The sequence below is a fragment of the Cygnus atratus genome, chromosome 18, assembly GCF_013377495.2.
Source record: "Cygnus atratus isolate AKBS03 ecotype Queensland, Australia chromosome 18, CAtr_DNAZoo_HiC_assembly, whole genome shotgun sequence".
Taxonomy (NCBI): Eukaryota; Metazoa; Chordata; class Aves; order Anseriformes; family Anatidae; genus Cygnus; species Cygnus atratus.
Genome location: NC_066379.1, coordinates 11,992,068 through 12,020,060, shown reverse-complemented (window position 1 = coordinate 12,020,060; position 27,993 = coordinate 11,992,068). Strand labels below are relative to the sequence as shown.

The following is a 27,993-nucleotide window of genomic DNA, read 5'->3' as shown; positions in this document are numbered from 1 at the left end:
GAGCACATGTGGGCAAGAAGCCAAGGTTGGGGGGGGGGGTTCCTCACTGGGGTGGGGGGGGGACTCCGCAAATGTTAGCAAGGTCAGGGCACTACCCCTTAAATGCTATAATTTATATATATATATATGTCTATATATATATATATCTATGTATACACGCGCAGCCATCCGCTCGCGCACGCACGGCCGGCACCCACCGCCTCGCCCCGGGCCGTGCCCGGCTCCGACCAGCAGCAGCACCCAAACTCCTTCCGACCAAATCCCCCTAAAAAAAAAACGGAGCTCGGTGCCGGGAGCCCGGGCCAGGCCCCACTCTGGCCGCCCCTTGTCCTCCGTGGTCGCCGGCCGGTGCCGGTGCCAAGGGCGCTAGCAGGTGAGCACCCAGGCTGGCTCACTCCCGGTCACCGTCTTCGCTGCTGCCTGGAAAGGAGCGGAGAGGCGGCGTGAGCAGGGCACCGGGCACGGTGCTCGTAGGGACGAGGTGACCCGGGGATGACTGCTTCCCGAGGGGACACAGGTCACCGAGTGTCCGGGCTGCAGGGGGTGGCACTGTGGAGAGGCGCCCCGCGGGGCAGCAGGGGGTCCCGGATGCTTGGGGAACCTCCCCCCCCCCCCCGCAGGGTGGGCACGCGGCAGGGACTCACCTCCTATGGAGTCCATGTCCGAGTCGGAGACGTGGGTGATGGAGAACCGGGACACAGGGGCAGGCGAGACCGTGAAACGGGAGAATTGGATGGGCAGCACCTGCTTGGGCACCGGCAGCAGTGCGGGGACGGACGGGTCGGGCTCCGCCGGCGTCCCCGACAGCGAGGACATCAGCGACGGCTTCACCGGCATGAGCGGAAAGTCGTCGTCCCACTCGAAGCCACCGCCTGTGACGCAGAGCAAGGGGGCTGGGGCTGAGCCCACCATGGGGGGGGTCGTCACCCACCGGCCCCAAGACCACCCCGCTGCCCCCACCGGCCCTCTTACTCTCTTCTGAGGCGTTGCCGTCCGAGGAGTCGTCGGAGGCGCTCAGCCTGTCCGTGGGGCTGGCGGGGCTCGTGGGGCTCGTGGGGCTGCCGCTGGCCGGGGGCTGTCCTGAAGGCTCGGGGGCATCCGGGAAGCTCTGCTCGCCCAGCTCCCGCGTGGGACTTTCCTGCGAAGGAGGAGATGCTGGTGGCTTGCTGGTGGCAAGCCAGGAGCTCAAAATGCCCCCATGCCGTGCCCACCACCGTGCGCCCTCGCCAGGCCCTGCCCTCACCTGGTCGAAGAGGTAGATGGTGACATCGTCGTAGAAGGACACGGCCTTCTTCTTGCGCTCCAGGTCCTCGCAGAAGGCCTCGGAGAGCAGGCTGGGCATCTTGAGGAGGCTGCGCAGGTTCCTGCTGCTGTGGCTCTCGGCCACCACGATGGGCACGGCCGCCGGCTCTTCCTCACTCTCCTCGCTCTGCTCCTGGATGTTGTAGCAACGCAGCTCCTCGTCCGACTCGTCGCTGTCCTCCGTGTCCTCCTCCTCCTCCTCAGGCTCCTCTCGCCGCTCCGAGGTGGCCGGCCGTGGCTCCCAGGCGGACGGGAGCAGGGAGAGCCCCGGGGGGGAGCGCACTGGTGACTCAGCCCCCGATAGCAGCGTGCTGGGACCCCCTGGTGCGTCCCCTCCGGGGGCGATGCCCACCCCGGTGCCCTCTGGGGTCAGCCCCGCTTCCCCCAGCCCTGGCGTGGGGGACACAGTCTGTTTGCCCCCCGCTGCATCCCCCCCCAGTCCAGGGATGCCCTCAGCCACGGGGGTCCCTCTGCCCGACGCTGGCTCCTCGGGGCTCGCTGGCACTGGGGACAAGAAGAAAGTCTTGGGCGGCACAGAGCCTGGAGGGACGCCGCAGACCCCTGGTGTGTCTCCATCGGTGCCCGGCCCCGTGCCAGTGACTCGCGGGTCGGTGCCAGCCTCTTGTGCCGTGGGGCCAGCCGGGGCATCCCCAGCCTCTGCCCCCCTCCAGTCCCCTGCAGAGACCCCCACGTCCAGCGCTTCAGATGCCTCTGCTGTGCCGGGTGCTGCCGGGGGGCTCCCGGGGGCTCCTGGGGGGTGCAGCGGATCCTCGCCCAGCCCGGGGGCTTGTCCCAGGTCCTGTGCGTGGGGCTGGGACCCCTCCTTCTCTGCCTGCGGGGTCTCAGACCCGTCACTGTCCTCGTCGTCCTTGGGGCCACGCTCGGCCTCGGTGTCGTAGTCGGAGAAGTAGGCAGAGTCACGGTACGGGTTCTTCTCAGAGAGGCCGTGCAGCTCGGCGCTGAAGGATGCCGAGAGCCGTGTCTCAGGGGCCGGGACATCACCCTCGCCCCCCGGCAGCCCTGGGGGCGGCTTCCCCAGCTGGCCAAAGGCCTCTGGCTCTCGGGGGCTCGTGGGGCTCCTTGAGGACAAACTCGGGGGACTCGTTGTTCTCGGTGTCGTAGCCGCTGTCGAGCGCCTTGGGCTGCCCAGCGGGGGCGAAGGCGGTGGGGCTGAAGACCTCGCAGGAGCTGGCTGTGGAGGGGATGTCCAGGGACTCCAGGGAATCCGGTGTCCCCACCTGCTTTTGCAGGGACTTGAACGCCGGGGCCATGTCCACCCTCTCCATATAGTCCCCGGAGAAGTCAGTGAAGACGCCAGAGGTCAGCTCTGCCGTGTCCTCGTCGCTCCCGTCGTCCCCACCGGGGAAGCTGGCGCTGGAGAACGTCTTGTCCGGGGTCCTGTCCGTGTCGCTGGCAGGACACGTGCCGCTGTCAGCAGCGGCCTCCCCGGGCACCGGTGCCTCAACAGCCTCCGGCGTAGGCTGGGCACCATCTACACCAGGCTCCGTAGGGGGCCCGGGGTTTGGGGCAGAGGTGCCAGCCATGGGGGCAGCCTCCCCCAGCCCCAGCACAGGGCTGCGGGCAGGGCTGCTCCCCTCCATTCCCTCGGCCGGGCGGGCATCCTGCGGGTACGGCTGGGCCCCGGCTACGGCTGCCGGGGCTGCGCCGGGGCCCCGTGGCGTGCCGGGGCCACCGGCCAGCGCCGCCGCCTGCGAGCGGCCGGAGGCTGATGAGTCACGGCTCTGCCAGGCCTGGCTCCGTGGGGAGGGCGAGCGGCACGGGGAGGAGCCGCCGGCCATGCTGAGGGCCTGATCCTGCCGCGGGCGGCGGAAATCGAGGCCCGGCGGGGACCCCCCGAGCTGGGGCTGGCCGCGCGGCACGGTGCCCAGCGGCTTGGCCATCAGCCCGCGGAAGGTGATCATGCGGCGGTAGCACCAGCTGTCACCGGGCTCGCGGGCGGCCGGGCTGCTGCTGCCACCGATGTTGTTGTTGGAGGAGCTGTTGGAGGCCCAGGGCTGCTGCGGGGCCGGGGGGCTGGCACCCTCCGGGAGGGGAGCGCCCGGGGGGCTGTCGTCGCCCAGCTCCAGCGCCACGCAGTCCGGCCGGGTCGCGCTCTGCCCCGGGGGCTGCCCGTACCCCCGGGGGCTGTAGGCGCAGTTCACCGAGGGGGAGACGCCCAGCGGGTCGCCGAAGATGCTGTGCTGGAAGCCAGGGACGGGCCAGTCCTTGCCGCCTGGCTCGGTGTGCTCGTCCTCCAGCAGGTACCGCTCGGCACCGTGGCCGGGGGACGCCTCGTAGCCGCGCTGCTCCTGCCCCGGGCAGGCGTAGGGGTAGTACTCGGCGCACTCCCACGAGCCTTCGCCCGCCGGCGCGTGGCCCAGCAGCGGCTCCATGCTGAGGGAGACGGTGGGGCTGCTGTCGGAGTCGTAGGTGCTGCCGCCCCGCGTGCCCTGGGGTCTCCAGCAGGACGGGGGCCGCGGGGAGCCCCGCTCGCCCTCGGGGCTGTAGGAGCACATGGCGTAGTCCAGCTCGGCGCTGCCCTCGGCCGGCCCCTCGATGCGGATGTAATACTCGCTGCTGAGAGAGGGGCTGTGGGCGCCCAGGATGGGCACGACGCCGGGCGCCGGCAGGCCGGGGCAGCCGGGCTGCTTGCACTCGTAGCAGGAGGGCGAGACCCCCAGGCTCAGGCGCCCCGCGGACGCGGCCGGGTAGTAGAGGTCGTGGTAGCGGGCGGCGCTGCTGGGGCTCAGGGACCCCAGGGGGGCCTGGAAGTGCTCGGTCTTGGTGTGCTCCCACTTGTACTCGAAGTTGAGGCCGTGGCTGGTCTCCATGACGGTCAGGATGTCGTCCCCGTCCGAGGGGAAGCCGTCGGCCGAGAACTGCTCCAGCAGCGGGAAGGAGGAGAGCTCGGCGCCGTGGTGGCCGCCGCTGGCGCTGCTGTTGGGCTTCATGGAGTTCCAGCGCTTCTCGAACTCCTCCTCGGCCTCCGTCGCGCCTTTGGCGCAGAGGTAGGAGAGCAGCAGGTGCACCTCCTCGGCCGTCGGGCGCTGCTCGGGCTGCAGCCAGCAGAACTGCATCACTTCATACCTGCCGCGGCGAAGAGCGGGGCTCAGCACAGCCGCTCTGCTCCGGCTCCAGCAACTGCTCGCCGTGCCGGAGCCGTGGCACGGGGTGGACCCCGCCGCAGCCCCCCACCCCTGGGAAATAGGGAGAGGAAGGGGGCAGGATGCGGCCGCAGCCCAGCCCGGGCTCCTCACCAGCGCTCCGACAGCGACAGCTTCAGCTGGGGCTTGGGCAGCTTCAGCTGCTGCTCCTTGATGGCGTAGGCGAGCACTTGCCGGTCGGAGTAGTGGTCGTAGGGCTGGCTGCCCAGCTCAAACAGCTCCCAGATGGTGACGCCCAGCGACCTGCGGGCACGGCGGCATGCTGGGCACACAGGGACCCCCTCCCCAATCCCACCACCATCCAGCGGCCCCACAAACGATGCACCCCGACGTGTCCTGTTTATGTCAGCAGGCGCCGGCTGCCTCCCTCCGCACCTTTAGACCGAGCCGTGCCGGCAGCAGCCCCCCCCCCACCATGCCCCCCGCCCTGCTCACCAGACGTTGCTGGCCTTGGTCTGGTCCACGATGAGCAGGTTGCCGTGCACTTCGTCGATGAGCTCGGGGGCGATCCAGCGCAGCGGCACCCACAGCTGGTCGGCCGTCACGAAGTAGTCGTCCTGCCAAGTATGCAGGGTCAGTACGAGAAGAGAACGTCAAACCTACGCGTAAGGGACCATGCCACACCGCCGCGCCAGCTGCCCCGGCCCCCCCGCCCTGCTCCCCCCCAGCCCCGCTGTGCCACCCCATAACCTCACCCCGAGCCCCTCGGCACCTGCTCTGCTCCCTCTCCAGCCCCACCGTGCCATTCCTCCAGGCTGGCCACCCCTGCTTTCTGCCTCCTCCCTCTCCTCCTGCTCCCGCCGTCTGCCCGTCCTGAGCCCCTGGCAGACCCCCAGCCTCCTCCCGCTGCTCGCCTTCTGCCTCCCAGCCCCAGCCCTGCCATTTCTGCAGCTGCCAAGGGGCACATCCAGCCCAGGCAGGGGCACAGGGCACGTGGTGGGAGCAAAGCCCTGTTCATGCCACGGAGCCTGGGCTGCCTGGGGACAAGCCAACACAGACAGCTCGGTCCTGGGGCGCTGAGCACCGCTCACAGGCTCTGGGGTGGTGGTCTCTGGGGAAGCACCCACCCGCTGCCCCAGCAAAGTGCATGGGCAAGGGGCTGCCCTGGCATGGCAGGGAAGGGTTGGAGAGGTGTGTGTGTGTGTGTGTGTGTGTGCAGGGCTGTGTGCACACAGCAGGTCCCTGAGCCTCCCCCCCCCAAGCCGAGCGCTGCCCCCTGCTCACCCAAACCAGCCTTACTTTGTACTTGCAGTGCGAGAGCCCGTAGTCCCCGATCTTGACGGTCAGGTCGGCGGTGAGCAGGCAGTTCCGCAGGGCCAGGTCGCTGCCAAGCAAACCTCGGCGCTGTCACCACCCCCCATGGCGGGGCACAGGGCACCCACCGCCCAGGGGCTGCGGGGCCACCACCCGCGGGCACCCCGGGCAGCACCGCGGCTGGCGGTGGGAGTGGGAACAGGAGCGGGAGCTGGGTGGCTGCGCGGCGGCCAAACGCCGGGCGTGCCGATAACCAGCCACCAAATGCACAGCAGGAATTCCTGCGCAGCGCTCCAGCTGCGCCTCTGTCCGTCCGTCCGTCCGTCACGCGCTGAGCCAAGCAGAAAGCAGGTTCCCCGAGCAATGCACGCCCGGGCACTGCCTACCCGTGCTGGCACCAGCCCTGGAGGGGGTGCGTGCAGCTGGGGCGCACACCAGGACAGTGCGGGTGCACGGTGGGGAGACCATGAGTGTAGCAGGACCCACCGAGACTGGGATGCCCGCAGGAACCCCCACCTCCAGCACAGCCATGCCCCCCTGCAACCCCCCCCCCCAGCCACAGCATCGCTCGCAGGGATGCACCCGAGCAGCCCGGCTCAGGTGGGGTGGCCCCGACGGCAGCGCTCCCCTTCCTCAACAAAATCACTGATGCTGGAGTCTCCGTGTGCAACTCACTCAGCACCAGGATATTGTTGGGCAGGAGGAGCAGAAGTCTGGGGGGACGCTGGTGTCCGGGGGGGGGGGCTGCCCAACCCGCACCCCCACCCCAGGCGGCCTACCTGTGGATGTAGTTGTTCCTGTGCAGGTGCAGGACGCCGCAGGCCACCTCGCACGCCATCCTCTGCAGGGTCAGCGGGTCCGGGGCCATGGTGTCGGCCCCCCGGCAGCTCCGCAGGTATCCCTTCAGGTCACCCTGCGGGGCGGTGCCACCGTCACCCCGGTCCCCTCCTGCCCCAAGGTGCTGGCTCTGCTCTCGGCTGGTGCCAGGGCTGAGCCGTGCCAAGCCCGGCAGAGCCGTGCCTCGTGCCTCCCCACCACGATGGCACGCCGTTCAGCAGCTCGAGCGGCCACAGAGGCTAGCCATGGCCCCGCGGCGGCTCCCTGGGGACACGGGGGACTCACCAGCGGGCAGAACTCCATCACCAGCAGGTAGGGGGTGACCTCGGCGCACTGGGCCAGGCACTGCAGCAGGTTGGTGTGCTGGAGGGCCCTGCGACAGAGCGAGGGGCACGTCGGCACCGCGGGGCCTGCCGCCGAGCCAGCCGGAGCTGGGGGTGGCAGCACCGGGGGGGCCCCCCTGGGGCGCGCGCGCTGACGGGAAGGGCCGGGAGCGAGTACCACTGTGTCCCAGCACCCCGGGACACGCCACAAAGGGGCATTTGTTCAGCTCTCACAGGGCACAGGCCAGCTCCGTGCCCCCCTCCCTCCGTGCCCATGACCTCAGCGCAGCCGGGGCTGGACACCAGCAGCTCCCCGCACCCCGCAGCCAGCGAGCCCCAGGACGGAGCCGTGCTGCACGGAGAGCTCGGCCAGGCGCCCAGCGTCTTCTGTGCGACAGCTCTGCTCAGCCAGATGTGACATCGGGGGGACAGCCCGCAGCTTGGGGGCTCCCCCCGGCCCCCAGCAGCCTGGTGCCACCACGGAGCGACCCCGCACCTACCTGTAGGGCTGCGCTTCCTCCAGGAACTGCATCTGGTCCTGCACGCTGGCGCTGGCCTTCAGCTCCTTCACCACCACCTGGGTGCTGCTGATGCCCGAGTTCACCTCCCCCAGGAACACCTCGGGGCAACGGGCAGACGCGTCCCGCTCCATCCTCACCAGTAATCCCCAGCCCTCACCCCCACATTTGGTGTCCCGACGGGCACACGCAGCCCCCTGCAGCCCCCGTCCCGGCGTGGCACGAGAGCTGGAGCAGCCCTGCAGGGACTGGATCCTCTACACGCCCTGCCCCAGTGCCCCGGTGTCCTGACATCCCACTGTCCCGACGTCCCACTGTCCCGACGTCCCCGTGCCCCCACGGCCCCAGCTCTGCCCCCCCCGGCAGCGCTCACCTTTCCAAACCAGCCATGCCCGATCTCCTTCAGGTACAGCAGGCTCTGCCGCCCCAGGTCCGCGGACTTGAGGAGCTGCACTGTAAAGGCGCACATCCAGCTGCCCCTGTGCCCGCACGCCCGTGCGCCCGCGCGCTCAGCCCGCCCCCGTGTACCCGACGGTGCCGGCCGAGTCCCGGTGCCCCCGCTGTGCCACCCCACGCTGTCCCCGGCTGCTGTCCCCTCAGCACCGGGGGGGGCAGCCCCAGGCACCCCGCAGCCAGGGCGCCCTCCCTGCCGGGCATCCTCTTGGGGCTGTGCTGGCTGGGGGACGTGGGGCACCGGTGTGCCCGGGCACCGTCCCCCACCCCTTCTCCTCCCCAGGGATGGGGAGAGCGGAGAGCAGCCGAGCTGCAGCGCTGGCATTTAGCCCCCCTCCCGGCCCCCTCCCGGTGCAGGTCCTGCCCCCCCAGGCACCCATGCCAAGGGGTGCAGCAATGGGGCCATTGTTGGGCCGGGCTGCGCCGCCCCGCACCGCGCCGGCCCCATCACACTGCTGCCATTCTCCGAGCCGGGGAGCGCCACAATGGGAGCGAGGGGGGCTGCGGCACAGCGGCCACCCCCCCCGGATTCCTCTCCCACTCGCTGCCTTGTTTACGCAGGGCTGGGGCTGGTGGATGGCATGGGACGGGGCACTCCGCGTCCCACTGCACCCCGGTGGGGACGCACGCCGCCCCCCTTGGTGCCAGGCGAGGGTTCAGGGTGCTGGCCAGCAGGGACCCTTGTGCGGAGAGACCTCAGCATCCTGCCCCTGCCCGGGAGCTGCTTTGGCTAAACCCTTAGGCTGCGGTCATCCCTCCCGGACCCTCCCCACCCGTCCCCACAGCACGGTGGTGCAGGGTCAGGATGCACGGGAGTCCCGGTGCCCACCCCTCGGCTTACCTGAGCGCCCCGGCTGCTTGGCCATGGGCAGCGAGACCTCGGTGAGGGGCAGGATGTAGACCTCGGGGCCATGCTGCGGGGCGGGCGAGCCCTGGGCCGAGAACTCCGTCACGTAGTCGTCCCCCTCGGCGTTCTCAAACTCCTGGGCCGGGGCGGAGGGGGGCGTGCGGGGGGGGGGACACACACCGAGCAGAGACAACTGACCCCACGGACTCCCCACAGCCTGTCCCACATCCCCCGCACCCCCTGCACATCACACACCCCCCGTGCACGGAGACCCCAGGAAGGTTCCCCCAACGGCAGGCGCTGCCCCAGGCCCTAACCCCAATACCTGGTGGCGGCACCCATAGAGCGCCCGGCTCCCGAAAGCCGCCTTGGCGATCAGGTAGGCGAGGGTGAGCATCGCCCTGCCCCAGCCCAGCCGCCTCTCATGGTGCTGCCGACGCCGCCGGCAGCGCTGCCCCCCGGGGTGCTGCGCGCCGCAACCCACCGGGCACGGGCAGTGCCCGGCCGCGGCTCGGCGCCCCTATATAGCCGGCACAGGGGCACGAGGGGGCTCATTGTTCCCCTGCGGCACGGAGAGGTGCTCCGGACGGTGTGGGATGGTTACACAACAGCCCGGCGTGTACCCCCCCCCCCTTGCCTGACCCCCCCCTCCTGCCGCGGGCGCCACAAGCCTCCACAAAAATCCCAGCAATTAGGGAAAACTGTTTCTCGGCACATTCTGTGCCTGTGAGGTCAGGGTGCCTCCCACCCCGGGGGCGTGCGGGTGGGACTGCGGCGGCCCTTAACCATGCCATGGCCTGGCCCCGTGGAGCGGGGAGCCTGGCGGGGTCAGGATACGGCCCGCGGTGATGCTGAGCCCTGCAGCATCCCGGCACTGTGCGGCGCAGGGTCAGGATACGGCCTGCCGTGATGCTGAGCCCGTGGCGATGCACGGGGGCTGAGCTCCCCGGAGCGACACCGTCCTGAGCTGGGGCACATCCTGCACTGGTGCACAGCAGCCTGGCCCCGCGCTGGGGGCTGCACCCCCCCTGCCCACCCCAGCCTCCCCTGCGCTCACCTTGAAGCCGATGTCTCCCTTCTTGCAGCACAGGCAGGCCAACATGAGGAAGATGAAGGTGAAGAGCCCAGAGAAGGAAACGGCCACGACGGCCAGCGAGGAGGACCAGGAGAGCTCGCTAAGGGGGGTGCCGTCTGCGGGGACAGGGCGGGGGGCACGGGGTCAGGGGAGGGGTCAGGAGATGGACCGGGGGGGCCAGGGGGGCTCTGCCCGGCGTGGGGGCTGTGAATGCACCCTGGGGCTGGGGCAGGCAGGGGCACTGCTCGCAGGCTCCCAGCACCGCTGTGCCCCCAGCTCGGGACCAGGATAGGGAGGGGAGCACGGGGGGGCCCAGGGCCGAGGCGGGACCCCGCAGGCAGCCTGCACGGAGGGGGACGCGGCAGAGTCCCCATGCGTGGTACCAGCACGGTGGCAATGACACCCCATGCACCGGCTCGGGGGTCCCAGGTCCCCCCCCTGCCTTCCCAAACCCCTGCTCCCGCTGACACCGACGGCTCCCCGCACCCTGCCCAGCTCCATCAGGGGGCAAACACCGCTGGGCAAGCCACAGCCCCGGCTCCCCAAGCCCCTCACCAGCCCCAGACCACATCCCACTGGACACAGGGATGCTCCTGGCCGGGCCCCCCACACCTCCCGGCACAGAAACCCCAAATCCTGGCGCCCACCCCGCGGGGCCAGCCCGCACCACGTCCCCTCAGCCGCCAGCCCTCCGTGCCCCCCGCGGGAAGGCCGTGCTGCGGGCTGCAGCTGCCACATTACTATTCTGCCCAGAGCCTCCCGAACAACCGGCGGATTGTGGCAGGAGGAAGCGAAAGGCCTCCAGCAGGGAGCCGCAGCGGCACCGAGCGCCGGCACCAAGCGCCCGCCTGCACCGGGGAGCTGCACCCGGAGCCGCAGGCAGCAGCGCGGTGCCGTCCCCGCGGCACCGAGGGCAGGGAGGGCAGGGATGCGGTGCCATCCAGCCACGCGCTGGACCCCTCCCAGCCCCCGGTCCGGCACCACAGCCACGCTCCAGGCCACCAAGCGCGGTGCTGAGCCGCTCGGAGCTGCTCCCACGCACGCGCCTCGGGGCATCGCCAGCGCCGGGGCTGCGCCGTCCCCGACCCCAACTCTCCCGCCTGCAGCAGCACCGTGCTGGGCTCAGCACCACGCTGGGCAGGGAGCAGGGCCGGCACTGCCAGCACAGCTCTATCCCTGCACCGCGTGCCCTTGGGGAGGCGCCTGAAGGGCAGGAGGGCTGGGGATGGCCCCGCTCGCCCCGCACAGCCACTCCAGGGCTGCCCCGTGCCCTCGGAGCGCGGCCGGCCCGGAGCTCGCCGAAGTGTCGGTGCTCGCCGAGGAGCCCCAGAGCCATCTTCTGAGGCTCAGCGATGCACAGCCGAAACCTGGGAGGAGCTGGGGGTGGCATTCTCTCTGCTTTCAGCTCGTTTCCATGGTGAACACACTTTGTACAGCGAATGTCACCATTTTCCTTGGATAGTGGGACAGCAAGAGAGAAAATGACTCACCGAGCAGAGCCTTTTGAACGCCGACAGGGGAGCAGAGCGCGGCGACAGAAGCCCTTCCAGCGGGGACTGTCAGCTGAGCCGCCCCAAGGCCGCGGCTCAGGAAATGGAGCTTTTCGGATGAACCAGTTCCCAAAACAAGGCGCAGCGGGGGCTGCCTGGTCCTGCCTCAGTTTCCCCACCTGCACAACTGGCGGCGTGGGAGCCGTGACCGGCCCCGTTCCCTCCCCGGCCTTGGCACCGCGCAGCCCCTGCACCAAGGCTGGGCACCAGCAGCCTGGGGGGCAGAGCTGGGGCTGGGGGGGCAGCACCCCAGGGCCGAACCCCAGCACAGCCCCAGACTGGGGCAGGAGAGGGGTCACCAGCACCCCAGGAGGGCCGGGAGCCCTGCACAGCTCTCTCTGACACCTCCATGAACCCCCCCCTCACCGCTCCAGGCCACGGGGGTCCCGCGGGACCCTCCCAGCCGCAGCTCCCCCCACAACAGCCCAGCCTCGCCGCGGGGTCATGCTGAGAGCGGCCAGCTCGGTGCATCCCCAGCCTGGCCGGGAAAGGCAGCGGGAACTGCTGCATCACTGGGGGCCAGCCCCCGAGCGGGGATGCTCCAGCGCTGCCCGCAAGGCAGGCAACGCAGAGCCCCGGCCCCAGGATGGGGGGACAGCAGGGGACAGGGGGGGTGGCATCCAGCAGACACCCCAGGGTGGCACCTGCCCCGGCCCCCGTCCAGCTCCGGCAAACGAGGGCAGAACGGCAAGGCACAGACACCGGAGATGCTGAGCGCAGCGGGGCGCAGCGGGGCGCAGCGGGGCGCAGCGGGGGCGCAGCTCTGCCCGCGCTGCCGCACCCCGCATCCTGTTGCATCGCCCACCAGCTCAGGACAACCCTCCCCCCAGCCCCCAATAAATAAATAAATAAATCCCTTTCTTAAAAAAGCACCGGGAAAGGCTGCAGCCCCCCCCCCCCCCCAGAGCCCCGCAGAGAAGGGCTCAGCCCTTCCCGGCTCCTTTGCTGACTCACGTTCGCCGAGCGCCTGCGGCCGCTCCGCCAGCCATCGCGCGCTGCCGGGATGCTGCCGCCGCCGCCGCTCGCCTCTGCCCGGCGGGAGCGGGCGAGGAGCGGGGCTGACGTGTGCGGAAGGGGAGAGCCCGGGGCTCCCCGCAGGGCTCCGCACCGACAGCCGGGTGGGCAGCAGCGGGGTCCTGCCCTGCGGGGTCCTGCCCTAGCAGCCGCCCGCCCTTGGCCCCCGCTCCTTCCCTTCCCGCTGGGGCAAACACCCAAGACCCCCCAGCTCCGACCCCCAGCCCCTTGCTGGAGGTCCCGTTCGAGCCACTTTAGCGTGCCTCAGTTTCCCCACCCGGCACCTGCAGCACGGAACAAGGACCCGCTGCCCGCAGGATGGGGCTGCTCGGGGAGAACAACGGGGACACCCATTGCCCCACGGCACTCGGACCCCTTTTGTCACCCCACCGTTGCCCCAGGGACCCTCTCCGGCACCGGTGGCAGCTAGGTGTAAGGGAGTGGGACAAGGAGGGAGCACCCCGGGGGGTTCCTGCCCTCTGGCGTTGCCCCGTCTGTTCCAACGGGGAGCAGGAGCCCATGTGGGAGCGGGCAGGGTGCAGGGCTGGGGCTGGGCAGGGTGCAGGGTGCAGGGCCGGGTGTGGGTTCGAGCAGGGTGCGGGTGCCGGGGCCGGATTTGGGCAGGGTGCTGGGCTGGGTGTGGGTTTGGGCAGGGTGCAAGGTACAGGGCTGGGTGTGGGTCTGAGTAGGGTGTGGGATGCGGGGTGCAGGTGCTGGGGCCGGATTCAGGCAGGGTGCTGGGCTGGGTTCAAACTCGCAGGACCCATCGCCACGTCCAGCTGCTCCCAGCAGCTCTCCCGGCGCAAGCACAACCCTGGTAACATTTTAATCCCCGGCCAGACGAAGGGCCCGGATCTGCGGGCAGCTTCCAGGAAAGCAATTTTACACCTCAAAGGATGAGCGCTCTGCTCACCCGGCTGCATCCAGGCAGCAAGAAGCCGTCCGCTGCCATTTAGCACGCCGACACGAGGCTGCTCCTCGCAGCCCTGCAGGGAAACTGAGGCACCCGGGCGCACGGTCGGACAGGGTCACCCATGGGGAGCTGGGTCCAGCAGCAGCCACGCAGGAGCCCGCGGGCAGGGCTGTGCTCCCCTGGCACCCAAACCTGGGGTGCGAGGGGGCAGCACCCAACACTCACAGCCCCGGAGACCTTCTCCCATCAGTGCCACCCCAGCAGCCTCTCCGGGGTTTACCAGATTTTAATTTTAAATGCGAGGCATGCCTCGATGATCTGCTCTCCGTATGTGTCTTTTAATGCGGGCTCAGTTAACCAGTGCAGAAGGATTTTAAAAGGATTGATTCTTGCCTCTTCATTCTGGTTTTATCGTCTTGGGACGAATTAGCAGTAAAAAATAATTAGACGGAAAATAAAAATTAAAAAAAAAAAAAGATCATCCATCATTTTCTAACGTGATGAAATAAAAATTAGGGCTGTGATAAGTGCAGGCCAAGCTGCATCATTGTTGTACACACACCGAGCGCGTCAGCTTGATTAGAAATAAAAAAATCAAGTTCCTCCATCAAAGCCTCTCCCGCTGCAGCCCCGCATTTCAAGTGGGTACACGCCAGCCACGGACAACTTTCACCTTCTTCTTCTAAGAAAACAGTAATTAAAAAAAAAACAGGCGAAGCAATATTAATTGATTATTTAAATCACATTCTCTTGCTTTAAATCAGGCCTGAAGGCAATCACTGTAACGCCTCCCACGCCACCAGGGACGCTCCGGCTCCGGCTCCATCACAGCAAACCCGCGGCCGTGGCTGAGGCGAAATCCCAGGGGACGGCGCGCGACGAGGGCTCCTCGCGCCCGCACCACGGGCGGCAAGAGAGAGCTCAGCACCCGCAGTGCCCCGAGGGAGGAGGGCGCGGGGGGTGCCCGCTGCCACGATGCCCTGCGCCCAGAGGGTGCTGCACTGTGCCGCGAGGGCAGCTGTGCTGGTGGTGGGGGTACCGTGGGCACGGCACCACGGGCACAGCACTGTGGGCATGGCACTACGGGCACAGCACCGTGGGCACGGCACCGTGGGCACAGCACCATGGGCACAGCACCGTGGGCACGGCACCACGGGCACGGCACTGTGGGCATGGCACTACGGGCACAGCACCGTGGGCACGGCACCGTGGGCATGGCACCACGGGCACAGCACCGTGGGCACGGCACCACGGGCACGGCACTGTGGGCATGGCACCACGGGCACAGCACCGTGGGCACGGCACCACGGGCACGGCACCACGGGCACAGCACCACGGGCACGGCACCAGGAGCAAGGCCAGGACCAGACTCCCAGCAGCCGACGAAGCAGCCTTTACGTAACGGCGGGAGCGAAGCCGCGTGGAGCGGGGCAGCCTATTTTTATCAGAAATGCTCAGCGACGTTATGAAACAAGAAGCTTCAGCTCCAAAAACGGGCGACAGAGGCGAGCAGGGCTCCTGCAAGAGGCTGAAGCCGAGAGCATCCCCACGTGCCTCCGACCTCTGGCTGGGAGCTGGCACCGGGGGGCCCCGATGGCTCAGGATGCCCGGGGATGCCCCGGGGGCAGGCAGAAAGGCAGGGGCTGGGGGCTGGGGCACACACGGCGGGTCCCTGCCCCCCCTCAGCCGCAGGGAAGGGTCCCGCTGATTTTCAGGGCCGATGCCGTGCGCTGTTCCCGGCCCTGGGGAGCTCCCCTTTGCCTGCCCCAGTTTCGGAGCGCTCGGCTGCGCGACGCCTTCCCCAGCTCCGCCGGCCCCTTTCCACAGGTCTCCAAACAGCTCCAGCCGCAGCGGGCAAGGGGAAGAGACCCCGAGAATTAACGGGATGGGATTTTAGCAAGCCTTCTTGGCGTGACGGAGCCCCAGGTGCTGGGGCTCTACGTCCATCCACCCGCGGGGTGTCGGGGATGCTGCGAGCAGGAGCAGGACGGCCGCTCGGTGCCAACTGGGGGTGCGCAGCCCCCCGCAGCCCTGGCCGCCCCCGGGGTCCCCCTCTCCCTGCACACACCGAGAGCCCGGCCCTGCTGCACCCCACACTCACTGCCTGCCTCTACACTGGAGCTTTCCTTCGCTCCAGCGTTGAAAAAAACGCGGCGGCAGCAGGCAGCGAGGGAGGGCACCGGCCACGGCTGGGAGAGGCGAGGGGACGGAAACGGGGCCTCTGGCCCCCGGCGCTCGCTCCCCTCGTCCCTGCCGCAGGCACAGCCACTTGCAGGAAATCCTGAACCTGCTCCTGCTTCCTCCGGCAGCCAAACCCTCGCAGCGCTGCCCAACACAGCCCTGTCCCCTCGACCAGCCCCAGCACCCCCCGAGCCCCCAGCAGAGAGCAGCGGCTCCACCAGCCCCCAGCACCCCGTGCCATCCGTGCGGGCGCCCTTTGGGATGGACACCCCCCCCTCCAGGCCACCCCAGGGAGCCCAGCACGCTCAGGCTGGTCCCAGGACCCCCACCTGGCTCCCCGTGGGATTTCTCACCCTGTGGGTGCCGGAGCACTGCGTGGGACCCCAGCCCGACCCAGCGAGCCGGGGGCCAGGCTTGCTGAGCCCCCCGGGCGTTTAACCCCCGCGCTGCTCAGAGACCCAGCTTGGTTCAGAGCTCCGGCGATGGCAAACGCCGTTGGAGCGGTAATTGCCCTACGACAGCCGAGCAGCACGCTCAGACAACGCTTCCTCAGGGCCTTCGGGGAGATTAATGCCCAGAGGAGATTTGTTCTGCTGTCCCCAGGCACGCTGTGTCAGCACGGCTTCCCTCCCCTCCGCGTGAGCCCCGGCGCCCTCTGGCCTCCCCGGGGCTGCCCCGTCCAGGAGCTGCTCCAGGCTGCGTCCCGCAGGGTCCCCACGGCTCAGCCTGGCCCCGAAGGGACGGGGCGTTTGTGGGGAAGGGGCAGCCGGAGAGGAGCAGAGACCGCAAGCAGCTGTAGGGCACAGCCGGGACCCCCACCCCACAGCTCCCAGCGCCTTCACAAGCTCGGGCTGGGCTTCCAGAGCCTCATGGGGTAAGGGCAGGCTCAGCTGTGGGTTGAACATCACGGCTGGGACCTGGGTGCAAGAGGAGCCCGACCTGGCGGGGATTTTCCAGCCCCAGGAATCAGCGAGGGCTCGGAAGGAGCACGGGAAACAAACGAGGCAGAGGCTGGGAAGTGCACGACACCGCTCTGACAGCCCGGCCGCGGGGCAGGACAGGGCACAGCACCAGGCAGGCCCCAGCCAAACGCAGCCCCCCGGCAGGATGCGGCCCCCCCAGCTGGAGGCAGCCCCCTTGCACCACTGGGGCCGTGCATGCAGGTGCATGGCTCAGCCCCCCGCACCCCTGCAGCACGGTGCCGGTGCCGGCTCTGCCCCACGTCCCCGGTGCCACCGGGCAGGGCAGGAGCTGCGTTGGCACCTCGCGTCCCCCGGACGGGGAGAGCCGGGCAGGGAGCCCGTGAGTCACCGCCGCGATCGGAGCCCTTTCAACCTCAGCGTATTAATTTCTCCTAATTGGCTTTGACAGGGATCCGTATCGCCATCCAGAACGGAATCACCCGTGCGCGCGGGGCGGGGGAGCAGCGAGGGAGCAGCAAGCCGAGAGAGGGAAGGAGGGGGAAAAAAGGGCGGGGGGGGAGAGCAACCGGGCACCCCCGGGGGAGCGGCGCTGCCGGCTGGATCCGTCCTCCCGCAGCGCGGGGCCCAGCTGCCCTGCTGCACTGCGGTGCTGCGCGAACGCCATTTCCAGCGACAGCCCAGCTGCGAGGCTCGGGGAGGGGGGCACGGGGCTCGCTGCCAGCCCCCCCCCACAGCCCCTCACCCTGGCCCTGTGGGACCCCCCTGCCTCCACAGACGGACAGACAGACGGCCCCGTGCCGCTGACACCTTCCACGCACCGGCTCCTGGAGGAGACGTGCAGCCAGGCGGGCGCGCAGCTCCCCACGCTCTGCCGGGCGTTACGCCGCCCCCACAGCAGCCGCCTTCGCCCCACGGCCCAGCTCCCTGCCCCACATCCCCCCGTCGTCCCCAGAGGCACCCACCCTCCTGCCCTCGCCCCCCTGCATCGGGCACGGCCAGGGGGGTTTGGGGCTCCTGGTGCCACTGGGGGCTCAGCCCCTCTGCCGCTGCGCTCCCCCCAGCCCCCTGCCACGCAGGGCCCTTGTGACAATTGGGGCAGGGGGCAGCAGCACGTGCCCATGTTTTGGGGGCTGTGGAGAGCCCCCCTCGCTGCCCTGAGCCCTCGCTGCCCTGACATATGTGGGGTCCAGGAGCAGGACCCCAACCCTGCTCCCCACAGGCTGCACGGCCACGCTTGGAGCATCTGCTGAATCCGGCCACTGAATCCCCACCAGGATCAGCCACGCAGGCGGCATGCGGCTCCCAGCGGGGTGGGGGGCAGACGGAGCCGTCCCAGGGCTCACAAAGAGCCGGGGCACGGCCGTGGGGCACCAATGGTGCCAGCAGCCCCAGGGGCACGGAGCAGCCTGAGCACAGTCCCAGTGCTGCCCGCAGCGCCCCGCTGCCTCCCGGCACACCAACCGGGGTCTCCCACCAGAGCCCTGCACCCAGCAGTTCCGCTTGCTCTTCCGTTATTAAAAAGTCGTCACTGCGTTGCTCGGAAAGAAAAGGGGAAGAAGAAATACGGGCAGGGGAGGAGAGGATGTTTCTCACGATTTCAAAATGTGCTCCTCGGTCTGAGACGGGGAAGTCCAGGCTGGGAGCCAGGGCACCGGCAGAGCCGGGGGCAGGTGGGGAGCAGGGGGGACATCCTCACGTCACCCCCGGAGCTGCCACAGACTTCACAGCGAGAGGATGGGAGCTTCTTTGGCCTCAGAGCAAACGGGGACGTGGTGGGACACGGCCCGTGAGGACAGGCAGGGGTGCGGCGATGCTCCCGGCCGTGGTGTGGTCACCCTGATGGGAGCCCAGCTCCAGCACCAGCCCTGATCCAGCTCCCTGTTCACCAGGCAAGAGCATCCCCAGGTCTGGCCTGCGGATGGGTGAAGAGAGACGGGAAACCAGCAGGAGGGGGAACCGGGACCCCTCCCTGAGCCCCCAGCACTGGGACAAGAGGGGGAGCATCCGGCCCCCAGAGCAGCACCGGGCACCCGGCACAGCCTGGCAGGGGCGCAGCCAAGCAGCCTCACCGATGGCACAAGCTGAGGACGGAGCAGGGGCTTCAGCAGCACCTCCAACCCCAGGTGACACCACTGTCCCCGTACTGTCCCCACACCGTCCCTGCTGGTGGCTCGGCCCTCGGGGCCCTGGCCCCTGGCTGCTGTGCCAGGCTCTGCCCCCCAAGCGCTTCCCCCTGCTCCATGCAGGCACCAGCAATCACCAGGGAAATCAGGGCCACCGCGCAGACAGGAGGTGCTGCCAAACATCCAAGACCGACAAGCCCGTGAAGCAGAGAATACATTTTCCCCCCTTTAATTTCTTTCCCTGACGGTAATCGTGGGTGTCAGTTGTAGCAGCAGCAGAGTCCCGGATTCGGGAGCGCGCTCCGCAGCATGGCAATAGGCAGCGATAGAAAACCTTCTTGCAGGAGGATTTTTAAATCAAACGTGCCCTGCAAATCCCCAGGTTGACAGGATTAGCATGGCAAATTGGGCGCTTTGAGAAAACCCGGAGAAAAATTATACCGAAGGACGAGGACAGTAAATACATCTTCATTCCCAGCGCTGCCACATTTTAGATGCAAATAAAGAGGTTTTCTCCCTAACACAAATCAATACCGAGCAGGCTGCGAACCAAGTCTCCACCAGCAGAGACCCGGCTGGGTAAATCCCGGGCTGCTTCACGTTGAAATCCCTCCACAGCCCCAGCCCCTGGCAGCCACCAGACCCCGCTCCCGGCGAGCAGCAGCGGCGCAGCGCAAAGGCGAGGAGGGGATGAGGGACCCGGTGCGGCCGGGTTCTGCATCCTTCTGGATGCGCTGGCATCCAGAGCTGAGCTGTGTCCAGCGAGGGGAGCGCTCGGTCTCCTTTGCACGAGGACCTTGCTGGAGGCACGAGGGCACGGGTTGTGCCGCCGGCAGGCGCTTGGTGCCGAGCCCTGGCGCCGCTTCCCCGGCTTTGGCGAACAAAGGGACGGTGCCAACGCGCTGGCACCCCACAGAGATGCTCCCCTGCGGGTCACCGCGGATTTTGGGCGCTGCCACCCCGCCGCCTGCTCCCGGGGGTCAGATCCCGCACGTGAGGCTGTCCCCGTGCCCCTCGCACGTGCAAGCCACGCCGGGAGGGCCGCGAGGCCAGGGCCGGCTGCCCGCGCGTCCCAGCTAACGGGGCACGGCGCCGCAGCAGCCCCGAGCGCACACAAAAGCCAGCCCTGCTCCGCGCCGTGCGGCAGCCTGCCTGCAGACGCAGCGCGAGCGAGGCCGCACCGCGACGCCTTACATAACGGCCCCGCACACCCCCGCACACCCCCGCACCTCACCGGCCTCCGCCGCCCTCCTAGCGCCAGCGGGGGCTCCCGGTGCCCGCCGGGCACCGATCCGGCACGGCGGCGGCTGCGGGCTGAGCCCCGGGCGCCGTCGTCCTCCCCGCGGCGGGCACCGCCATGGCCGGGCGGGCGGTGCTGTCGGGAAGCAGCCCGGTGCCCCCGGAGGCGGCGCGGCCCCGGGGATCCCTCGGTTCGCCCCGGCCCGGGACCGCCACGCCGCCCGGCTGCAGCAGCGCTCGGGGAGCTGCGCCCCCGCGGAGCACGGCCCCCGCGGCCCGTTTCCATCCGGCACGGCCGGGGGAGGGCACCGGAGTGACATTTGGCGGCGCGGGAGGCGAGGGCGCGCTTCATTCATCGCCGCCCAGCGGGGCCCCGAGCGGCACCCACCGGGCGGCGGGGACGGGAGGGGGCCGGGGGGGTGCGGGGTGCTGGCGCGGGCTGCGGGCTGCGGGGCGCTGGGTGCCGGTGCGGGGCGCGGGGTGCGGGGTGCCGGTGCGGGAAGCGTGGTGCTGGGCGCCGGCAAACCGAGCCCGGGGGGCTGCGGCGGTGCCGGGGGGGGGGGGGGTCGGACCCACGGTGGGAACGGGGGGTGCGGGCAGGGCGGGGGAGCGGGGGGGACCCCTGCAAGGATGCGGGGGGGGGGGGGCGTGAAAGGAGCCGCGGGGAGCCGGGGTTGCTCGGGGCGGGGGGGGGGGGATGCGGAGGGGCTGCAGCGGTGCGGGGCGATGCGGGGCGATGCGGGGCGGTGCGGAGCGGAGCGCGGCTCCCGGTGCCCCGCGAAGGGCGGGCGGCCCCGGGGGAGTCGGGGGGGGGGGAGGGCTGCGGCACTCACCGGGATCGAAGTGGGAGCTGAAGGCCAGGCTGGGGCTGAGGAAGGCGGCCGACATGGCAGCGGCGGCGAGGCGGCCCATGGCGCGGCGGCGGCGGCGGGAGCCTCCCGGCCGCCGGCTGCCGCTGGCCCCGCGCTGGGCACGGCGGCGGCGGCTCCTCCTCCATGGCGGCCGCGGCCCCGCGCCCCCTGCCCCGGGGAGGGGCCGCGCCGCCGCCGCCGCCCCCGAGCGGGATTTGGGGGGGAGGGGGGGGGGGGACGGCACCGGGGGCGGCGTGGGGGGGGCGGCAGGTGGCGGCTTCCCGCAGCCCCCCCCGCACGCAGCCGGGTAGGGTCGCGCCTCCGCCGCCCCCGCGTGGCCCGGCCGGAGCCCCCCCGGGGAGGGGAACCCCCCCAGCAGCCCCCCCCCGGGAGGGGAAGCCCCCCCCAGAAGCTCTTCGCCCATCGCCGGCGGAGGCAGCGCCCCCCCCCCCCCCCCCCCGCGGAGCTGTGCCGGTGCTGACCCACCCGGGACGGGACAGGACGGGACGGGGCACGCTGTGGGTCCGCAGCCCCCCCACCCTGTCCCTACACCCCCCCCCCATATCCCCCATCTCCGCCTCGCCACCCGCAGGACCGGGACCCCAGCCCCACCCCCCCCCGCTGGCAGCACGCCCCCCCCCCCAAGCCAGCCCCCCTGTACTGGGGGCTCCCCTCAATCGGGTGCCCCCCGAGCGCAGCCCGGCCTCGGGCGCTCGACGCCGCAGCCCCTGCACGTGGGGCTGCAGCCCCGAAACGTGCCTGCGCCACAGGCAGGGGGGGGACAGCCGGCGCCATCGCCCCCACCACGGGCAGCTCCCAGCCTGCGGCCCCACAGCCCCCAGGGGGTCCCGGTCACCGGCACCCCCTGGCCAGCAGCCGGCTGCAGGGACCCCCCCCAAGGGACATCCCAATGGGTCCATGCTGGGATGGGCCTGCCCCGGCCCCTGAGCCCCCCACGGGGACCACGGGCTGCGTGCACGGGGCTCTCGCTTCCCCGCTATCGGTTTTAATATTTTAAAGCCAAATTTTTTTGCGTACACAATTAATTTTTTACAAGACTTCAAGCCTGCAAAGAACACCACGCTGCACATGTCACGTTGCCGCAAATAGATACAGGGCTGGAAAAATTACAGACTTCTCGGCGAATAAACATTCTTCCGTCAGCTGGAGCCAGCTCGCTGCGCCCCAGCCTCCGCGCTCGCTGCTCCGGAGCAGCTCTGACCTGATCTGCACGGCGGGGCAGGGGGCAGCTGCCCCCCCCACCACTCGCTTTGCTTTCGGTGCCTCCCGGCACCAGCATCCCCGTGACCCCCCCACTGCCCCTGCCCAGCAGCCCCCCCGGGGGCTCTGCTCCCCCATGGCTCTGCGCAGGCCGTGTCCCCATGCACTGCCTTGGTGCAGCTGGGGGACACCCCCATGTCCCCCATCTGCCCTGCCTGGTCCTCAAAGCAGCTGAGCAACCCCTGTGCTAGCCTTGCATTGTGCCAGGCACCCTTGGGTGACATTTGGGCGCTCTCGAAGCTGCTGTGGCATCTGCACATCCCAGGGGGCCACGTCTGCTCTGGCGCCCCAGGCTGGACCAGCTGCCCCCTCCCTGTGCCGCTGTCCCCCGGGCGTGATGTGGTGGCCCCGCTGTCACTCGCGCCGTGCCAGCTCCGGCTCTGCCACGCGACCGCTGGAGCCGCGCTGGGCTCGCTGGCCAGAGATGTTGGGTTCGAGGCGCTGGGGCAGCAGGGTGGTGGCAGGAGCTGGACCCGGGGCCGTGCCGACGGTGCCATGGGGCTCCACCAGCGGCTGCTTCCACGGCTGTCCTGCTCCTCGTGCCGCTGAGCTGGCGCCGGCTGAGTCACAGCAAGGCTGAACCGAACCGGGGGCGGGCGCCTGCGCAGGCACTCGCGCTGGGCACCCACCGGGCTGCACCGGGCACCCGGACCCGTCCCCGCCGGCCTTGGTGAGAGGAAGGGGGTGAAGCGACCCAGCCGTGGCGTTCGGTGCCCTGCATCCATCCCCAACGGATGTGTGAGCACGCCACAGCCCCTGGCTGGGGTGGGATGGGATGGGGGGGGGGGAAGTGGGGATGGGATGGGAATTGGGGACGTGATGGGGTGGGAATTGGGGATGGGATGGGAAGTGGGGACGGGATGGGGTGGGAATTGGGGATGGGATGGGAAGTGGGGACGGGATGGGGTGGGAATTGGGGATGGGATGGGATGGGCACAGGATGGTGCACGGGGCCTGCTCAGCCAGGCAGCTCCGCCCCGCGCTCCTCTGCGAGGCTCAGGGCCCCCAGCTCAGCAGTCCCCATGCCCAGGCAGGAGCAGGGCTGAGCCCTTCCCAACCCCAGCACAGGCCTGGGCCCCTCCATGCCCAGCGTCCTGTCCTCCCCCCCCCCCCTCATTTCCTTGCAGCTTTCTGCCACCACCATGGGGAAGATGCCAAACGGAGGCCAGAAGCCCTGGTAAGGATCCCGCAGGCAACACCCCCGCGGCGCCTGCCCCCTCCGAGCTCCGTGCTTGGGGCTGTGCTGGCAACAGGCATGGGGCAGAGCCCCCCCAGCCGCCTGAGCAGCGTCCCCCCAGGCCAAGCAGCACGCCCCAATTAGCAGGGGAGATTACCCCGCGTGCATCCTGCCCGCTTGCTCCAGCCCCCCGGCTGATTTGTCTGGGGCCACGGCTAATCCCTTCCCCGGGGCAGACACCAGCTTGAGCCGCGATCTCTGCGCGGCGGCTGCCAAAAGCACCCAGCCCTCCTGACCTCCTTCCCCACCGAGCAGCTCGGCTCGTTTGCAGCTAACGAACGGGCTCCACTGATCCCGGCTAATCCACGGCGGGGTTGGGGGGGGGGGGGGGGGGAGGCTCCTTAATTGGGGAGCTTTGGCAGAGCCGGTGACAGCCTCGCTAAGTCTGCCTGGCAGGGACAGGGACGGGGACGGGGACAGGGCTCGTGCCACGCAGCCGGCAGCCCTGGCCCTGCTCCCGGGGACCCCGGGCACAGGGGGGGGTGGGGGGGGAGCATGCAGCAGCGGGGCGCAAGCAGCCATCCGGCGAAAATCTGCATCCCTGGTTATGCAACGCCGCTGGTTTATTCATGCCTGAACCGGGCACTGGCCTAGAAACCAGCCTCCGTGATGCCGGGGAGGGGCAGGGCCGGGCACGGGCTGGGGGCCGAGCCCACCGGGGAGGGCTGCGGGCACGGGGCGGGCACGTGGGGCACCAAGGGGACCGGGCACGGGAGCCCACCCGTGGCCACAAGATGGGGAAGGGGGATGGGGGCTGCCATCCCCACTGAGTGCTGGGCCCGTGGCAGCAAACAGGGCCCGGGGCTCTGCAGGGGATGCTGCAAATCCCTCCCTGGGGCAGAGGCACGGCACAGCCCCCCGGGGGGGCAGGGCTGCGACAAGAGGAACCTCCTGATCCCCAGCCCCAGGCAGCAACGCTGCCCCAGCAGTGGATGACACTATAAGGACACGATAACAATTCCCCTGTGAGCCCCGTGCACACCGAGCAGCCCCCCACAGAGCCACGGCATGGCCGGATCCTGGCTCAGGCCCGCCAGGTCCTCCTGGGGGGCTTCGCCCTCCCCGGCAGAGCCAGGGGGCAGCTCCGTGCCTGTGCCGGGGGGAACCGGAGACTGGGTGGGGAGGACCGGGAGCTGCAGAGGTGAGGGGCTCCCAGGGCTGCAGTAGCAGGACCAAGGAGGGGAAACGGGGAGGATGCCCCAAAATTTACCCCGGCAGACCGGGCAAGGCTCATCGCATGCCTTGCTTGGGCCCAGCCCTGCCCCAGGGGCTCTCCCCGGGCTTCTTGGAGCCCGCAGGAGGGCAGAGGATGGTTTCCTCCTCCGGCATCTCAGATTCTCACTCAGGTCCCAGCAGCGCTCCCGGCCCGGCTCACCACGGGCACGGCTCACGGTGGCCGCGGGCGTCACATCCCCTCCGTGCCGGTGTAGAGGCACAGGAGCCCGCTGCGCTGGAGCCGCTGCCACAGCTGCATCTCCAGCTTCAGGTCGTGGTTGGCGAAGAACTGCACCTGCCTGTGCCTGCGGTCGAAGTAGTGGTCCGAGTACGCCCGGTAGCCCGGCGTCATGAACCCGAAGGCGCTCACCTGCGAGACACGGCGCTGAGCACCCTGCTGCCCGACCCGGGTGCCCGGCACAGGGATGAGGGACGCCGCGGCTGCTCCAGGGGTGGCACGAGCAGAGACCATGGTGGGGAGGACGCACGGGTGCAAAACGGCCTCGGCAGAGCCACAGGAGGGAGCAGCTGCGGGCACGGCGCTGTGCCACGTGCCCTGTGCCCAGCCCTGAGCCATGGGGCACGGACACCGCAGCGGAGCCGGCACGGGCTGCCCACCTCGTCGCAGGTGTGGATGGCGGCCAGGAGCATCACGGCGCCGGTGGAGGGCCGGTACAGCGGCCAGAGCGGCGTGGCCAAGATGTTAGCACGGAGGAACCTGGGGGGAGCAAGCAGGAGCCGTGCTAAGGGACCCGCACCGCGGCGGCTGCGCCCACCGCCGCGATGCCCTCGCTGCGCGGTGGGAAGGGGGAATCCCCCCGGGGGCTCCTCACCGGTTCCTGAGGTAGCGGATGAAATCCGGGTGGAGCATCCTGAACTTCTCGGCCCGCAGGTCCTGACCGAAGTAATCCTGGGGCCTGCAGGGAGGTGCCGGCGGCTGCTCAGAGGCACAGGGCGGAGGGGACCCGCCTGTCCCCCCCCGAGCCCCCATGCCCACCACGTCCCCGCTCACCAGGCCCCCTTGTCACGGCCCCTATCCACGCGCTGGCGGGTCAGGGCCGCCCGCAGCAGCAGGTAGTCGCGGTCGTGGTCCGGGAGGAAGACGTAGCGCGTCTCCTGTTGCAGGGGACACGGTGAGACCGGCACCGTCCCCAGGCCGGGAGGTGACAAACGGGGCCCTGGCGGTGCCGTGCCCGTGGCTTCTCCCCTCCCCGTCCTCGCGCCCCGGTGCGAGCTCCCTCACCGGAGTCTGGGGTGGGTGCTTGAAGCCGTCCGCCGCGTAGCTGCTCAGCGAGTTCATCATGGTGTTGGTGGAGAAGACGTAGAAGGACGTCCTGTTGCCGACGTCCCTCTCGAAGCCCGCCGTGATGGCCCCGTTCACCCTGGCGGAGAACCGGGGAGGAGGGCAGGCGCTGGCCCCGCCGCAGCCGGGGCTGGGCCGTGCCCCCGCGCGCCCTCACCTGAAGACGTGGTGGTGGGCGTCGATGGCGGGCCCCATGCGGGACCCGTTGAGGATGCCGCCGTTGCCCACCACGGCGCAGCGCACGCAGGGCGCCGACGCCTGCCGGCTGTCCAAGAGGAGCCCGCTGGCCGACGTGTTGAGGAGGGACAGGGACGCCTTCAGGACTGGGGGCAGCCCAGGGCTGTGAGCGTGGGGAGGGTGCAGCGGGGGGACCCCCGCACCCCGGGGTCCCGCGCCCCCTCCCCACGGCACTGCAGCCCCTGGGACGCAGCCCCGGTGCCCGCGGTGCCCACCCCTTCATGCAGGGCCCCCCCGTGCCCCCCGCAGCCCCGCGCCGCCCGCACCGTCCCAGCTGACGTCCTTCCAGCCGTGAGCCCCCGCGTATCTGCGGAGCCGCCGGTACTCCTCCTCCCGCGCGTGCTGCGCCCACTGCAGCACCGGGACGGTCGCCAGGAAGGCGGCCCCGAACTCGGTGGCCGCGATCCTCTTCCTGATGCTGCTGGGGCACTCCTGAAATCACGGGTGACGAGTCCCTGCCTGTGACGGCGGCTCAGGGTGCCCCACGCCGGGGGGACACGGGTATCTCCTTGTCCCTGCCCCAGCCCCGCAGCGCCCGGGGCTGCGCCGTACCGAGCTGCGGTAGGTCTCATCCCGCCCGTACGTGTCCCCGAGGCTTGGTGGCAGGCTGGGGACAGGAGTCAGGCGTGGTGACCGTGTCACCAGCTCCGGGGCCTCTGTCGTAGGGGCTCTGGGCGCCTGCAGGTGGGTGGGGGTCCTGTTGGGCGGAGAGAGGTGCCTGGGGGGGACACAGGGTGGCGGACACATGGGTGCCCCATCCCCTACCCCATTCCTGCCCACGAAAGCACCAACGGAGGAGCCCCGGGCAGGCGCAGGAAGTGCTGCTGAGGCTCTGCCGGTGCCATTGGGTCACCGTGGAGGTGACAATGCCCGGTGGTGGTGCTCAGTGCCCCCTCCCCGGCTGCCCCTGTCTTGCAAAGCAGAAAGCAGGAGCCGGGGTTGGAGCTGGCTGGAGCTGCCCCTGCCGGACAAGGTCCAAGCCAAGGCCGGGAGCTGCAGCCAGGCACTCGCGGAGAGGGCAAACAGAGATGGACTCGGGGTTAATCATTTCCCAGGGCAAAATGGCTCTGGAGAAAAACCACCCAGGCCAGGGGGCAGCCGCACCACCCCCAGCCCAGCGCCACGACCCTCCCAGCCCCACGGTACCTGGAGAGCTCGAGCCCCAGCCTCCGCTGCGCGGCCGGGAGCAGCAGCAGCAGGGCGAGGAGGGCGAGAGCCAGCCCGGCACCGCGGGCACAGCGCCCCGGGCACGGCGCGAGGGCGGCACGGCAGCAGCCGAGTGCCGGGGGTCTTCTCATGGTGGCTGCTGGCGGAGAGGGGAGAGGAGAACCCGGCCACGGCGCGCGGGGCTCCGGGCAGTTCCTCACCCCTGGCTTCCTCCAGGTGGCCGCAGGACCTCCGCTCGCACGTTGAGGGACGGAGCGCAGCCGCTGCCCGCGAGGCTGGGCAGGAAACCAGGGGACAGCCCCTCCACCAGCTCCGCTCCCAGGTGCCTCCGAGCAGCGGCACCGCCAGCCCCAGCTGCTGAGGCCTCCCGTGTCCCCGCTGCTTTTCCCCAGCACCCAGACCCGCACCGGGCTCCCGGCCCCGCTGCTCGGCCTCGTTGCCTCCCGTGGGCACGGCCTCGCCCCAGCCGGTGCTCTGGGGACCGGGGCGCAGCCGTGCTAACGGGGGCAGCGGGGGCACAGGGCACGGCCGCAGGCGGCCCGGGGCGGAAGCTTGCGAAAGGGAGGTGAAGAAAGGAGCGGGGTCAGGAAGCGGGCGTCAGAAAAGCGACAACGGCAAAAGCAGAGGCCGGGCCGGCTCCCCGCGCAGGATGGGGCTGTGCGCTCCTCCTGCACCCTCTGCAGATCAGGTCAGACTCTCAGCCATCAGCAGCCGACACAACGACCGTCCTCCAGACGCAGACGTTGGGTCGGGAGCCGCTCGGTCCTCGGAGGAAGCGGGTGGTGGAGGTGCCCCTGGCCACCGGGGCAGTGCGGGTTTTGCCCCCCCAGCAGCGGCTCTGGCGCAGGTCCCACTCAGGGCGTGCGGCTGCCTGCTGCTACCAGCGACGCCTTCGCTCCCTGACGGGTGTCACCGCAGCGCGGCCACCCGGCATCCGGGCTCCGCTAACACCAGCGGGCAGGCAGCACAGCACCAAAATGGGGGGA

At 70.1% G+C, this 27,993-nt stretch overlaps 2 protein-coding genes across 4 annotated transcripts; both read right to left on the bottom strand.

Moving 5' to 3' along the window:
• Nucleotides 1-384: 384 nt before the first annotated feature.
• Nucleotides 385-12,371, bottom strand: AATK (apoptosis associated tyrosine kinase). The gene is given in 15 exon segments (XM_035568674.2): nt 385-420; nt 645-872; nt 973-1,138; nt 1,244-2,368; nt 2,370-4,389; nt 4,560-4,709; nt 4,902-5,065; nt 5,706-5,790; nt 6,500-6,633; nt 6,843-6,930; nt 7,381-7,499; nt 7,772-7,851; nt 8,693-8,834; nt 9,756-9,889; nt 12,278-12,371. Coding segments are annotated over 14 exon segments (4,575 nt in total). The 5' UTR covers nt 9,801-9,889; nt 12,278-12,371; the 3' UTR covers nt 385-391.
• An 11,257-nt stretch (nt 12,372-23,628) lies between these two features.
• LOC118259288 (alpha-N-acetylgalactosaminide alpha-2,6-sialyltransferase 2-like) lies at nt 23,629-27,553 on the bottom strand. 3 transcript variants are annotated; one of them, XR_004782010.1, is made up of 10 exons: nt 26,987-27,533; nt 26,393-26,558; nt 26,107-26,272; nt 25,761-25,926; nt 25,544-25,634; nt 25,313-25,416; nt 25,134-25,217; nt 24,919-25,018; nt 24,025-24,670; nt 23,635-23,839 (listed from the first exon to the last, which is right to left on the bottom strand). XR_004782010.1 is itself a non-coding variant. In XM_035568691.1 (9 exons), exons 1-9 carry the CDS (start codon nt 27,136-27,138, stop codon nt 24,491-24,493), a joined length of 1,236 nt encoding a protein of 411 aa, XP_035424584.1. In that variant the 5' UTR covers nt 27,139-27,553; the 3' UTR covers nt 23,629-24,490. The 3 variants fall into 3 exon arrangements, 2 of the variants coding, with proteins under 2 accessions (XP_035424584.1, XP_035424583.1); XM_035568691.1 differs by having other exon boundaries at nt 23,629-24,670; nt 25,544-25,682; nt 26,393-26,537; nt 26,987-27,553; XM_035568690.1 differs by having other exon boundaries at nt 23,629-24,670; nt 25,544-25,682; nt 26,987-27,252.
• Between the last annotated feature and the right edge of the window lie 440 nt (nt 27,554-27,993).

Excerpts from the sequence above, each read along its gene's own strand:
- LOC118259288 (XM_035568690.1), bottom strand. The coding sequence starts at position 27,138 with ATGAGAAGACCCCCGGCACTCGGCTGCTGCCGTGCCGCCCTCGCGCCG. Across the intron at positions 26,559-26,986 it reads CTGGGGCTCGAGCTCTCCAG|GCACCTCTCTCCGCCCAACA; the intron begins GTACCGTGGGGC and ends TGTCCCCCCCAG. Across the intron at positions 25,019-25,133 it reads ATCCGCTACCTCAGGAACCG|GTTCCTCCGTGCTAACATCT; the intron begins GTGAGGAGCCCC and ends TGCTCCCCCCAG.